The 16,114-nt window shown below is 32.3% G+C and overlaps 1 protein-coding gene across 1 annotated transcript; it reads left to right on the top strand.

Moving 5' to 3' along the window:
• Nucleotides 1-13,212: 13,212 nt before the first annotated feature.
• On the top strand, nucleotides 13,213-15,866 carry LOC142637292 (receptor-like protein EIX2). Its single transcript, XM_075811567.1, has one exon. The coding sequence runs from the start codon at nucleotides 13,260-13,262 to the stop codon at nucleotides 15,864-15,866; it is 2,607 nt and encodes an 868-aa protein (XP_075667682.1). The 5' UTR covers nucleotides 13,213-13,259.
• The last annotated feature ends 248 nt before the right edge of the window (nucleotides 15,867-16,114 follow it).

Genomic DNA, 16,114 nt, shown 5'->3' with positions numbered 1-16,114 from the left:
TGTTGAAGTGCTCAATCAAGCTAACAATTCATTTTCTGGACTTATTTCCACTTTCTTGTGCCAAAAGATGAATATAAAAAAATTGCAGGTTCTAGATGTATCAAACAATTTCTTACTTGGAGAACTTTCTAACTGTTGGAGGTACTGGCAATCTTTGATCCATTTAAACTTGGGGAGCAATAATCTATCAGGTAGAATTCCTTATTCTCTGGGGTCGTTAGTTGAAATAAAATCATTGAGTTTACAAAATAATAGCATCTATGGGGATATTCCTTCGCCATTGAAAAGGTGCTCAAAATTAGGGCTCATTGATATAGGTGATAATAATTTTTCAAGGACCATACCACTCTGGATTACAAAATTGACATGACTTATAGTACTCCGTCTAAGATCTAGTGGATTCAAGGGAAATATATATAACATATCAAATAAAATTTATGTTTCCTAGGCTAGAAAAATAGGTTGCATCTTTAATTTTTCTCCAAAAGATAGAGATGCTTTATCTACCACGTACAATAAAAAATAATAATTAGTAGAAATTTAACCCAAAAACCAAACCCACGATTATCAATGTGAGTCTAACATACCCAATAAAAATTTATTCTTCCCTAAGCTGGAAGACATAGGTTGTATCTTTGATTTTTCTCTAAAAAAAATAGAGATATTTTATCTGCCACGTACAATATAAAAAAATAATTAGTAGAAATTTCAACCCAAAAACCAAACCCACGATTATCAACGTGAGTCTCTTCGTTTTTTTTTTTTTTTTTGAGTCCTATCATAATTTTTGTTTTTATATAGATTATCAACGTTTGAGATAGAGTTTCACTCCTTATTAAGTTTTGATTAAACAAGAATAATTTTATTTAAAAAAATGATAATAATGAGTTTGAATTTAAGTTGGACTTATTAGAAAGATAGAGTTTCACTTTTGGTTAAGTTTGAACTAAAAATAATAATTTTATTTAAATAAAATGAATATTTTATTTAAATATTGTGTTGATGTGGAAAATAGTGAGAGTTTCAAATGTTTCGGTTTTTTTTATATATATATATATATATGAGCCCTAAAAATGTAATAAAAATGATAAATATTCAAAATTCTTATTCGGTCTACATTGGTTCTATTCAGTCCATTCTGTCCTCTTCGGTCTTATTTAGTCCATTCTGTCCACAAAGTTCTATTCGGTCCAATGCAGCCCATTTAGTTCTATTCGGTCTAATTCGGTCCATTCATTCACATTAGACCTATTTGGTCAACATTGGTCCTATTTTGTCCACTTCGTTTCATTCTATCTACATTGGTCCTATTCGGTCTATTCTATCTACTTTAGTTCTATTTGGTCCTATTCGGTCCATTTTGTCCACTTGAAAAATATAATGAAAATATTGTAAAAATAACATTTCTCATTATCTAAATGTTTTTTTTTTCTGAGGAAGATCTAAATGTTTAATTAATAGAAACACTTTTTATATATTTTACCATAATTTTAAAAACTGAGTTTTCAAAAGCACACTTTTTAAAACCGCTATTTAAAAAAAAAAAATGCACAATTTCAAACATCCTACTCAAGCTGACCTATAAACATGACTAACAACTTGATAGTATAACAAAAAGAATTGAGAATCTTCATGAAACATCATTAACATAATTGCACAGATTTTCAATACAGCTCTAGAAGTCATGTTTTTTAATCAATACAAGTTATTCTAAAAAATGATAAAGAGTAAAAATTACATAAGCGAACACAATAGGTTGAATTTCAATAAAAATTAAAAAAAAAAACTTGAGTACACATAAAATTAAGGTACATTCTTCTATAATAGTAATAGTAGAAATTGTCCAAATGGAATTGTTTTTCAAACTAATTTCAAACTTACAGATAAACTAAAATAAAATACATGGAACTTCATTTTATCAAATTCCATACAATAAAAGTGAAATCACATAAGCGCGATATTTCCAATTGCAATTTACAGTTTTACTTTTACACACACACTCCTCTCTCCTTCATGTGATATTTCCATTAAGTGTCTCTTTCAGTCTCTCACTCCCTCATTTTTCAATGACTCAATTGTTTCTTGTGTTTGTGATTGAAATGCTATGGTTGAAACACTTTTGTTATATGCTTTAATTTCCATGGCTTGGTGGTAAGGTGTTGAATGAAACTCGTCTTCTTTCTTGTTGCAACTGCAGAACTGCTAATGGCATTTCTGTTCCACAAATTCCAAGAGCTCTCTCTCTCTCGTTTTAGTTTTACATTTTTTACTAAAAATACTGTTCCCCATTTCTCAATAGTTAAATGGGGAACACAACCAATGACTATTATTGAACTAATCTGAGTTTAGTTTTTGTTTTTTTTTTTGCAAACCCAAATCAATATTAGTCATAAAGATCAATACTTTCTTTCAATTTTCCTTTGTTTTCCTCTTTTCTAGTATCTGTTTGGGAACAGTTTATTTAGCTAAAATTGAAATTTTTTTTGCTAAAAATATAGTAGATAAAGTTAAAACGTAGCTGAAATAGTTGACTATAATAAGAAACCCTTGTGCTAAATAACAGAAAGGAGTTCAAAACTTGAGACAAATAGCCTTTCAAATTTTTGCATATTTTCCCCGTAAACTTAAGAGACTTCTGATGTGGGCTAAACTTGACAAATTTCAACTTTTAGGTTTTGGCTGTCAACTATGCGATCAAGCATGTATTGCTAGTTTGCTTAGGTGTTTCGTATATAAATTAAAATTATAATTGAGTATTGTTTTAATTACCAGAACGATGATTGCAGCTTTTGAAGCCTGCTTTCACAATTATACGAGATAAAGACTCAAAATGTTTCCTTCTATTGATTCGTGGTACTCATAGCGTTAAAGATATACTATCAGCAGCAACTGGGGCGGTAGTCTCTTTTCACCACTCAGTTTTACATGATGGTGGAATAAGCAATTTAGTTTTAGTATATGCTTATTGTGGAATGGTTGCTGCTGCTCGTTGGATTGCAAAGCTTAGCACTCCTTTTCTGCTCTAAGCTCTTGATAAATATCCTGACTACAAAGTTAAGGTACGGGCTATTAGTTATAACTAGCCGCAAACTTGCGCGTTGCACATGATAATTATTTTTATGGTGGTTTTATTAATTATTTTTATACAATTTAAACTAATTTAATAAAGAGTAATGTATTTTGTAATTATATTTTTATTTATTATAAGAATAATCATAAATGTAACATAGGAACAATCATAAATCATAAATTTAATAATTTTTGTTGTACTAAAATGAAAAAAAATATACAATTTTTCTCAGAAATTCAAAAGGCAAGTTAACAAAAATATTTATTTTTTAATAAAAGTTATTTATAACATTTTGTGAATCATTAAAAAGAATATAAAATTTGGAAATTATTCTTTTAGTTTTAAACAAACTTTCTCAAACTTATTATTTCTGTCTACATTCCAAAACACTGAAAAAAGTAGCTAAAAAAATTAATAAAACTTAACTATGATTAATTGGACCAATTAGGAAAACAATTTGTTGTTTATAATCTACTAAGGTTATTTTCTTTGCAGAAATTGTAATTTCGTCCACCCAAAACAGATTATCAAAAATACAATTATTAGTAAAATCTAAGAATTAAATTTCTATTTATGCATTGTAATAGTAATAATAATAATAATAATAATAATAATAATAATAATAATAATAATAATAATAATAGTAAAATTGTGAAAGATAAAATTTGTTTCTCATCCAATAATTTTTGTTTAGCCAACCTTTACTTTTCGCTAAATAAATAGCATTATAGAGTACTTTTAATACAATTATTAAGAGTATTTTGTCCACCACAAATGATTAAAAAATAAACAAAAATGATTAAAGTCTCATAGTTCAACATCTAAATTGAGTACTATAAAAATCACGCTATTAAATTACAATAACTACCAAATTAAATTATCCAAATCATGATATGTATTAGAATAATATTATATTTTTATATGCTATATTTAATCATTTATAATGCAATAGGATAACATTTAACAATCAAAGAGGAAAAAAAAAACTAAATCTCATTAACCTAAAGTAAATTAAAGAATATAAAAAATTATTAACCTTAAGCAAAGATGCAAGAAAAATAAAAATCCACCCAGAAATTGTGTGTGTGAGAGAGAGAGAGAGAGAGAGAACCTTTTTTTTTTGTAAGGAAAAATTATGCATAGAATGAAAGAGATAGTGACAAATTTATAGTAAGAAGGTGTGAATAAGAAGAAACAAAAATAGAGGAAGATGAAGGGAAAGGTGAAGAATGATATTAATGTAGAGGGTAGTGGGAATATGAGAAGGTGAGGGAAGAAGAAAGGTTGGAGAAATAGTGGGGAGATGAAAAAGTAAGGGAGGGAAAAAGGTTGGAGAAGTGTAAATATGAAATAAAAAATATTAAAAATAATTATAAGAAAATGGAAAGAAAAAAAATAATGACGTAGGTGCTGATGTGGCTCAACGTGAGCGCATCAGTATTAAACGCTACGCTTCAGCTTTTAGTAATATATAGATGTAGAGGGTAGTGGGAATATGAGAAGGTGAGAGAAGAATAAATGTTGGAGAAGTAGTGGGGAGATGAAAAAGTAAGGGAGGGAAAAAGGTTGGAGAAGTATAAATATGAAATAAAAAATATTAAAAATAATTATAAGAAAATGGAAAGAAAAAAAAATAATGACGTGGATGCTGATGTGGCTCAATGTGAGCGTAGCAGCATTAAACGCTATACTTCAGCTTTTAGTAATATATAGATTTGATATTATAAATCACTATTTAATTGTGCTATTTCTGCTGATAACTTTTCCTTCTGTCAAACAAATTAAAATGGCATACTTTTTGACTTCTTTGTGCTCCTTTGCATAAAGAAGCTTTATTTATACTGTTTTTTCTTACTTATCAAAAAATAAAATAAAATAAAATGGCATCTTGTGGTAGATCTTAATCTTTTCTTTTTGGATGGATAATAAAAGGATAAAAAGCATAAATTAATTTTCTTGATGTTTTCCTATTAAAAATTTCATTTTTTATTTTTTATTTTTAATGTTTCTGCTTGTATTTCTGTGAATACTACATTCAATATTATCTTTTCTAGTTCAACCTATCAAGGAATCTCGTGTTACCAAGCATCTTATGTTATTGACAGTACCCCACTACCCCTTCCCTGAAGCTTTCCTTGTGCAGTTAATCTCTCTCTATTAGCCTGCCACAACGTAGTTAGAATGACGAATAAAATCATTTTTCACTATTATTTAAAGTACCTACCATGAGGTTCAAAATATCACTATTATTTACAAAGTTCTGTCAATAAGGCTTATCAAATATCAAAGAAGACTACCGTTGAAAAATATGACCCCAACCTATCTGGCATGTTCTCATCCGCCCTTGCCCGCGTTCACCTCCTCTACAATCTCTGTTGCCACCAATAGTCTCTGGCCCTATCCCCCTAACCTCTCCCCTCTCTACCAATGCTAAAATGTCCAACGCATCAGCAAAAAAATTCCTCATAGATCAGATTTCACCCCAATACATCTAAACAACAGGATCAACTTTGACCCTATCATGGGTCAGCTTGAGTACATCTCAAGTTCTTTCTCAGGTTGTTGTTCACTCCTTTGTCCAATTGCATCTATTTCCACCACTGATAGAACAAATGCAGTGAGCTTGTTGACCCATCTCTTCAATTTAGAAATTGATTACATGGGTGGAAAGGAGGTTGAAAGATAAGAGTGAGAGAGGGAGAGAGTGAGTCATTCTAAATAAGACTTAATACCCCACCAGCAAAGTAGTTTCTAGATTCAAGAACTTAAGGCAGGACAAACCCACCATGGCTCCTACTCCGTCAAGTTTAACCAGGCAATTTGGAGACCTTGAATTGTATTGTCACGTTACTTCTTTTATATACTTAATGGTACTGTATCCTTCTTTTATAGACAATGGTCCTATCAGTGTGAATATATTGCTTTAGTATATATGTGTGTGGAATGCTTTAAGATTTAATCATTCAAAAGATTAAGCTTGATTTGAAAATTTTAAAAATGATTTTTAAAGTATAATTAGCTTGATGGTAGATGGGATGAGTTTCTAATCAACTATGGATGTTGTTTCTTAACTTTTATGTGGATTTAGATAAATGGAATTTCCGGCTTAAATCCAAACAATGGAAATTATTATGTTTTTTAATAAGACAAAATAGTGGAATTAATAATTGATGGGATTTTAAATTATGATTATAAATCCATTATTAGATTTTCTTTGTATATATCCATTACTTCATTTAAACACAAGGTAAGTGATCTGACTTAGTTAAAGAAATATTTCTAAGGGGACAATAGCAGAAATTAGAGAAGATCCAAAGATTAAGAAAGGAGGATTGGGAGGGGGGTGGGGGGAGAAAAGAAGAACAGTCTAGTATAGAAGACCTGTTTCCCAATATGCTTTAAATAATGTCACAACAATAGTGAACTCACAGAAGTCACAGAAAAGCAATCCATCCAAATGCATCAATATAATGAGCTCAATCAAAGGAAGGTATGATAACCACACTCATCTCCCAGACCAAATACATAAGAAATTATTGATTAGATGTAAATTTTATATCTTAATAAACTGGATAAATTGAAATTAAAATCAACAATTTCAGGTGCAGATTCAAGAACTATTACTACTAGTCATTGGTGCCAGTGACAACTTCACCTTGAGCCTGAAGCAAAAGACTAGATCCTCAGAAATTCTATTCTTTATATAAAATTAATCTCCTTAATATGAGATGACAGACTATAGAATTGCAAATCTCGAGTCATAAGGAAATCTCAAGAAAAAGCTCAAGCTTAGTTCGTGAGCAACAAATTCAACTAGAAATGCTCTTGTTCAAGTTGATAGCAAATGGGGGATATGGAGTTTAACAATTGGAACAAGTAACAACAATTAATCGTAATAAATAGTAGGACCATAATTACAAATTACGAACAGGGGCATTGAGTTTCAATACATGAGATAAATTAACACTCTGATACAAACTACATTGCTTTGCTAGGATATGATATCTGCAGGTACTTTGCTTTGCTAGGATCTTCTCTGTAACATATAAGAATAAGATCCACTCCATTTATATCCTCCAATTCCTTCCAATTTTTGGCTAGATGGGAGAGGATCCTTTCCGTAAGATATAAACCTCTAATTCTTTGTTACTCTCTACCATGCTATGTCATCATCCAGTCAATTTTGAAATTTAAATTACTGTACTGAATTAGTTCATGCAATATATGTTTTCATATATATAATTTTATTTTGCCTTAGTTTTTCATTTTGTCATTTTCAGATTGTTGGGTTAGTTTTTCATTTTGTCATTTTCAGATTGTTGGGCATTCACTTGGTGGTGGTACTGCTGCGCTGTTGACATATATTTAATGAGAACAAAAAGAATTATCCTCGACAACTTGTGTCACATTGCCTGAGGTATGTACTGATCAAGCCTGTTGCTTATGTTTGCTTTCTTTTTCTACTGATAGCTTTGTTTTTAGTTTCTTTGCAAAGTCTTCATAAACTTTTGTGAAAAAAAACAATGGAATGCCTTCTTTGAAATGGTAAATATTGAAAGGTTGATGATTTTATAGCTGTGTTTGTAAAACCTATAGCTGCGTTTGTAGACAGGCATTTGTGATTTGCCCAAAAAACCTATAGTCGCGTTTTTTACTATAGCCAAATTTAAAACAAAAACCCTATAGCTGCATTTTCAAAATGAGGCTGTAGGCTGAGGATCTATAGTCGCGTTTTAAACAAAGCTTTACATAGTGACCAGTCATTAACCATAACATCTAATAAGCACAACTAAACCCTATTATTTAAGCTAGTTGTGCACATAAAACTTCTTCAAATGCCCTCTCCGTATGAAGAAGTAATAGCTTTCATAATGTTTTCATTAGTAAAGCAACTTGAAAAGAATCTCATTATATACTTCCATTCTTTTAAGTGCCATATCAGCTTCATGTTTAAAAGTTTCAGCAAGCTTCTTCATACTTTCAGTGTCTTCATCATAAATTTTACCCGTATTACTTAGGTTATCCACTAATTGCATAAATATGGGATCATTATTCCTTAAATTCTCTTCTTCCAAGAGGCTGCTATTGAAGTACCAGATGGATTATTTGATATTGCAGCTATGAATTGACTTGTATTTGTAAGATAGTCATTTTCATTGGTTTCAACCTACTCCCTCTTGTCCTAGCATCTCAGAAATGGCACTGCCTTTTCAATAAACCTGTTCTTGGAGTAAATATGAGGTAGAGCCCCAAGGTTACAACCGGGTATCTTCTTTAACAACATCTTCTCTAACTCCAAAAAGGAAACCATTCTTAAATTTGACCATTGAAAGTTTCCATTTATGAGTTGTGACCCATATTATTCATCTCCACAAGACATTCAACTAGATTCTTATCCATATGAGGTGTACATTCATGTTTATTGTCACTTTGCTTGGACCATCTTTTGAACTGTTGGCCATATAAGATATAACCATTTTTTCCTTTACCAGTTTGTGTGGTGTCACCATTCCTTCGTTGCATTGATATCACTAGCATCTAGAAAAATTATCATTATATAACTACAATAATTTTTCGTTTCACAATTTACAACAATATCAAGTAAATCTACCTTCACTTCCTTTAGTTCAGGTTAGTGTAAATAAACAAACGTTAAAGGCAAAAGAAGGTGAAAAAAAATCAACTATTAGGCAGACAAAGTTTTCAATATTACTAGTGGGATTCAACTTTATTTGGCTCATCAATGAATATTGTTGAAAAGATATAATAAAAAGAGCCCGACATCTAGAAGTTGGACATTTGACATATGGTCTTACATGAAAATTATGTCACACGATAGAAAATGTGTAATGGTTAACAAGTCACCTCCACCCTTGGATGGGGTGGAGGTTAAAGCAGAATTAGCCAAAAAGTCAATAACATTGATACTAATGAAGAAAATCTATGTAGTTTATGTGCAAAATGATTGTTAAGTGGAATGATAGTCCTTTGTTCCACTATGAGTATTCAATTTTCTGCACTGCCAAATGTAATATACTATGGGTCTTATTTCTTTCCACTTTGATTACTTTATTAGAAAACGTCGCGTATAGTAAATTGCAATAAACGAAGGATGAAATGGAATATGAAATTTTTATTCGTCCAATGAACCTAGAACATCTCATCAATTGTCTTTAGAAAATATTGATCTAGCAAGGTTTGGCTTAATATCACTAAGGGAATTATGCCATTAAGAGCATACATGCATATGCATGAGATTTTTCACCATCATGTGCCTTATGTTCCGGACAAATGTCCTCCACATGAATTTCTGGATGTGTATTCTTGACCTAACAAGCATATTGCTTAAATTATTGTATCATGTATCAAGAACACTAACTCCACTGGAAGAAGAGAATGTAGGGAATAATTATCCCATATTTTGAAAAACACCTCAGAAGAACTTATATTTGTTGAGTGACCTTCATGCTAAGGGTGTGCAAGGGTGACCATCTTTTGAAATGGTGACCATTTAACCATTATTTCATTTGCTAGTTTTTGTGGAGTCATCATTCCTTAGTTGCAATGATATCACCAGCAGGAAAATTATCATTATATAACTATAATAATTTTTCGTTTCACAATTCAAATCAATATCAAGTAAATCTACCTCCACTTCCTTTAGTTCAGGTTAGTGTAAATAAATAAAAGTTCAAGGCAAAAGAAGGTGAAAATAAAATAAAATATAAGGCATACAAAGTTTTCAAGGGATTTAACTTTATTTGGCTAATCAATGATTATTGTTGAAAAAATATAATACAAAGAACACGGCATCTAGAAGTTGGACATTTGACACATGGTCTTACATGAAATTATGCCATACGGTACAAAATGGTTAATGGTTAACAAGTCACCCCCCACTCTAGGATGGGGTGGGGGTTAAAGCAAAAGAAGCCAAAAAGTCAATAACATTGATACTGATGAAGAAAATCTATGTGGTTTATGTGAAAAATTGTAAAGTGTAATGATAGTCCTTTGTTCCACTATGAGTATTTAATTTTTTGCTCCACCAATTCTTCCACTTTGATTACTCTTTTAGAAAACCTAGCATGTAGTAAATTGCAGTAAGCAAAGGATAAAGTGGAACATGGAATTTTTAATTCGTCCAATGAACTTAGCACATCTCATCACTTGTCTTTGGCAAGTATTGATCTAGTGAGGTTTGGCTTACTATCACTAAGGGAATTATGCCATTAAGAGCACACATGCATACACATGAGATTTTTCTCCATCATGAGCCTTATGTTCCGGACAAATGTCCTCCACATGAATTTCTGGATGTGTATTCCTGACCCAAGAAGCACATTGCTTAATTATTGTATCAAATATAAATAACACTATAATGGAAACAATAGTTAACCAAAAAACCATCCGTTAGGATGAAATTTGAACCAAATACTTGCAGGCTACCTATACATGTGTAGCAACAATAGCAGTAATTGGCAAGGTAGGAATGTTATGGTTGGTTATTGAACATATGGGGTTCCACTCTATCTACCCTAAAATGGTAATTATATTGCAATCGTGTGTTTTTTTTGAAGGGTGCAATCATGATAGTAAGGCCACTAAACAGTAACTCATATGCATTAAGGAAGAATTGAAATGCACATACATGAGATTTTGATCATGGCCAATACTTTTTTGCTAAACGTGCGGAAGGTTAGAACAAAGCCATATACACTAATACTATGCACATGGAAAAAAGCCTTTCTTCAAGCAATCTTATCAAACACCTTACAGGCTTAATCATTATTGGAGTATTTTTTATATTTTAATAAATAAATTAAAAAAAACAACTTATAGGCAAACTGTAAATACTATGCATCAACTTTTAGAAATATATAGATATCAAGTAAATCTACCTCCACTTCCTTTAATTCAGGTTAGTGTAAATAAATAAAAGTTCAAGGCAAAAGAAGGTGAAAAGAAAATAAACTATTCGGCATTCAAAGTTTTCAAGGGATTCAACTTTATTTGGCTCATCAATGATTATTGTTGAAAAAAATATAATACAGAGAACACAACATCTAGAAGTTGGATATTTGACACATGGTCTTACATAAAAATTATGTCATACGGTAGAAAATGCGTAATGGTTAACAAGTCACCTCCCACTCTAGGATGGGGTGGGGATTAAAGCAAAAGAAGCCAAAAAGTCAATAACATTGATACTGATGAAGAAAATCTATGTGGTTTATGTAAAAATGATTGTCAAGTGGAATGATAGTCCTTTGTTCCACTATGAGTATTTAATTTTTTGCTCCACCAATTGTAATATACTATATGTCTTATTTCTTTCCACTTTGATTACTTTATTAGAAAACATGGCGTGTAGTAAATTGAAATAATCGAAGGATAGTGGAACATGGAATTATTATTTCGTCCAATGAACTTAGCACAACTCGTCACTTGTCTTTGGCAAGTATTGATCTAGTGGGGTTTGGCTTACCATCACTAAGGGAATTATGCCATTAAGAGCACACATGCATATGCATGAGATTTTTCACCATCATGAGGCTAATTATGTTCCAGAAAAATGTCCTCCACATGAATTTCTGGATGTGTATTCTTGACGTAAGAAGCACATTGCTTAATTATTGTATCAAGTATCAATAGCACTATAATGGAAAAAATAGTTAACCAAAAAACCATCCTTTAGCATGAAATTTGAACCAAATACTTGCAGGCTGCCTATAGAAGGAGCACGTTGCCTATAGGAAGCACATTCAAAATCAAATCAGCAGCATTATCAACTCTGTTAACATTGCAAAAGAACTCCATTCTAAAAATTTAGATAATCTCTTCTTGTTAGATAATCTCTTCTTGTAAGCATGAAGGACAATAGAGGTATTGGAAGAAAAGGGGAATTCCTTCTAGGGGATGGAATCCCTAAAGCAATGGTGTTAGCGTCTTTGAAATGCCAATACATGTGTGGCAACAATAGCAGTAATTGGCAGGTTAGGAATGTTATAGTTGGTTATTGAACATATGGGGTTCCACTCTATCTACCCCTGAAATGGTAATTACACTGCAATCGTGTGTTTTTTGGAAGCGTGCAATCATGTTAGTAAGGCCACTGAACAGTAACTCATATGCATTAAAGAAGAATTGAAAAGCACATACATGAGATTTTTTAATCATGGGCAATACTTTTTTGCTAAACGTGTGGAAGGTTAGAACAAAGCCATATACACTGATACAATGCTCATGGAAAAAGGCATTTCTTCAAGCAATTTTATCAAACACCTTACAAGCTTAATCATTATTGGAGTATTTTTTATTTTAAAAAAAACAACTTACAGGCAAACTATGAGATGTCCATTGGCAAACGTTTGGGAGCAATGCTTAAGTATTGTTGTTCAGTTTTCAGTGTTATAGAAATACGTATTTAAGTGTTATTAAAATACATGTTAGAAGTGTTATTGTTGTTTAAACACTAAAAACTGTTGTTTAAACAGCAGTACCAAACACGAGTAATTGGTCTTTGGCATTTGGTTCAAGTCATCCAATCAAAAGTCTTCATTAAAATTAAAAGGGTATTTGCCCTCTCCACACTCCATCCCAAACTTGAAGAGAAAAAACATTTTTCTCCAGTGACATCTGTTTGACCGAATTTTATTAAATTGATATTAAAAATGTTGTGTACTACAATGCCCTTTGCTTTTGGACAAGTTTCTAAAATTATCTTATTTTCTAAATTTTGGATGTGCATTTATGATATACTCTCATTTTCTAACCTTTAGACAAGGCTCATTGCTTGCTTGAATTGTGTGTTAAATGAATAAATTTTATAGATTCTAAAAAATTTAAATTTTTAGGACAATCGGTAACTTAACATTGCTTAATTATTATATCAACAACACTGTAATTAAAAATTCTTCACCAAAAACCAACCTTTAGCGTGAAAATTTTGAATCAAATGTTAATTCCACCATCATATCATAGGCCACTAAATGGTATTCCACAGGCACATCACAAGGATTTAAAAGCACAAGTCAACAAGTCAAGGTCTTGATTAAAATAATATAATAATAAGGAAAAGGAGGAAAGGTTTGAAGACTCACTATATATATTATGATGAGCTCTAATAACTATATACCCACACTTCAGCTTTTCTTCCTTCAAACTTCCCTTCCTTCAATTCGTTACCATGGCCGCCTCTTTTGCAACTCTTCATCATGTGCTTTTTTTAGTATGGTTCCTTCCCATTGCCTTCAGTCTAAGCTTCTTCTTCTTCAAAGCAGAGTCAATCTCAAATGTCTCTTGCAATGAAAAAGACAAGCAAGCCCTTCTAACCCTCAAACGTGGTCTCACTGATCAAGACCACGTCCTCTCATCCTGGTCTGACCATAAAGATTGCTGTATTTGGGACCGAGTTTTCTGCGACAAGAAAATTGGCCGAGTCTCTGAGCTCCACCTCAATAATTCGATGTTAGGCGGTGAGATTAGTGGTTCGTTGCTCCAATTAGAACATTTGAATTACTTGGATTTGAGTGGCAATGACTTTAATTGCACTCCGATCCCAACTTTCCTTGGTTCAATGTTCAGTCTCACATATCTTGATCTCTCAAGCGCCAACTTCAGTGGACTCATTCCTCATCAGCTTGGGAACCTTTCAAGCCTTCGCTATTTGTCTCTCAGATATAATTCTGACCTCTATGTAGATAACCTTCGTTGGATGTCTGGTCTCTCTGCCATTCAATACCTTTACCTAAACTCAGTTGACCTTCACAGAGAAGTTGATTGGCTTCAAATAATGAGTAAGTTCCCATCTCTTTCAGAGCTATACTTGTACAATTGTCAGCTTGATAGCCTGAATCCGTCTCTTGGATTTGTCAATTTCACGTCTCTTCGAGTCCTTTCTCTTCCTAGAAATCATTTCAATCATGAGATACCTAATTGGTTCTCTAATCTCAGTACAAGCCTCTTAGAGCTTTCCATGTTCAACAATTCTTTGAAAGGCAATATACCGCCTAGCATTTTCAATTTAGAGAAATTAGAATATCTTGATCTCGGCCGTAATTCTTTAAATGGTCCTATACCTTCTTCCTTTGGGAATTTATCTCGTATGAGAACATTAATGCTCGACCAAAATCAGTTGAATGGTACCATTCCAAAGAGTCTTGGACTTCTCTCTAAGTTAGAGAAGTTGTTTGTCGGAAAAAATTCTTTAACAGGTACCGTAGATGAAGGGCATTTCAGAAAACTCTCAAAATTAAAGGAACTCTATATGTCTGAAGCACCTTTGTTCTTTAATGTCAATTCCAATTGGGTTCCCCCCTTCCAACTTTACCATGCCTCCATGAGCTCAATCAAGATAGGTCCTAATTTTCCTTCATGGCTACAATCACAAAAATCCCTCAATTTTTTAGATATGTCCATGTCAGGAATTTCAGGCAAAGCTCCGGGTTGGTTCTGGAATTGGACTTCAAACATTACATATATCGATCTCTCTAACAACCACATAGAATGTAATGTATCAGACATTTTTCTAAGTTCTACTGTCGAACTGTTCAATATAGCTAACAACTCATTTTATGGACCTATTTCTACTTTCTTATGCCAAAAGAAAATTAGAAAGAATAAATTAGAGATTTTAGATGCATCAAACAACCTCTTATCAGGAGACCTTTCTCATTGTTGGAAGTATTGGCAGTCTTTGATCCATTTAAACTTAGGGAGCAATAATCTAGTAGGTGGAATTCCCTACTCCATTGGGGCTTTAGTTAACCTCCAATCATTACGTTTACAAAACAATAGCATCTGTGGAGATATTCCTTCATCGTTGAAAAAATGCTCAAATATGAGGCTCATTGATATGGGTAATAATCATTTGTCCATCATACCACTATGGATCGGAGAATTGACAAATCTTACAATTCTCCGTCTAAGATCAAGTGAATTCAAGGGTTATATACCTCAACAAATATGCCAACTTTCTTCTCTTAGAGTATTGGATCTTGCCAATAATAGCCTATCAGGATCCATACCAAATTGCTTGAAAAATATTAGCGCCATGGCATTCCCAAATTCCTATGATATTTCATTTTTTTCTATGTCTTTTCAGTGTTTGTGCGATTATAAATACTATGTTGAGAATGTTCAGCTGGTTCCCAAAGGGAAAGAAATGGAATACAAAGAGAACCTTAAATTAGTTAGGCTCATAGACCTTTCAAGTAACAAATTGTCTGGATCAATCCCTGTTGAAATTTCAGATCTTTCCGAATTACGTTTTTTGAATTTGTCTCGAAATCATTTGATTGGAAAGATTCCAGAAAAAATTGGGAGTATGAAAGAGTTAGAGTCGGTTGATCTCTCACGAAATCATTTATCGGGTGAAATTCCTCCAAGCATGTCTAATTTGACATTTCTTAGTCTCTTGGACTTGTCATACAACAACCTCTCGGGTAGAATTCCTTCAAGCACCCAGCTTCAATCATTTGATGCCCTTAGGTACATTGGAAATCCTCAGTTATGTGGTGATCCTCTTCCAAAAAGCTGCACAATTGAGGAACAATCTTTGAATAAATCACCAATTGGCAGTGTTGAAGATGATTCTGAAAACTCCAGCTTCTACATTGGTATGGGAGTTGGATTCGCAACTGGCTTTTGGGCAATTTGTGGAGCTCTCTTCTTTAATAGGACTTGGAGGCATGCTTATTTTAGATTTGCGGATGAAATAAAAGATTGGATTTATGTGACTACAATGATAAAGATGAATTTACTGGAAAAGCTAAGAGTCTGCCTTAGTAAGTGAGGCATTGTTATCTAGCCAAAAGGTATTGCTTCAAGTTATGTCTTGAATATTGTTTCTTTCATGTTATTGTTGTAGTCAAATACTTTTAATATACAATTTAATTCATAGCTAAATGTGATAGTCATTTGGTTTTTTTTTCACAAATATGACATAACTTTAGCCTTGGTTTATGACATAATAGTTTTACTGAAAATATTGTTCCCTATTTAAAAAATGGGTTTCTCATTTTGGAACTAACAAGCTCTACT

Source organism: Castanea sativa, chromosome 5 (assembly GCF_040712315.1).
Source record: "Castanea sativa cultivar Marrone di Chiusa Pesio chromosome 5, ASM4071231v1".
Lineage (NCBI taxonomy): Eukaryota > Viridiplantae > Streptophyta > Magnoliopsida > Fagales > Fagaceae > Castanea > Castanea sativa.
This window is presented reverse-complemented; position numbering and strand designations above follow the sequence as displayed.

Coding starts and splice junctions, on each gene's coding strand:
- LOC142637292 (XM_075811567.1), top strand. CDS start 13,260: ATGGCCGCCTCTTTTGCAACTCTTCATCATGTGCTTTTTTTAGTATGG.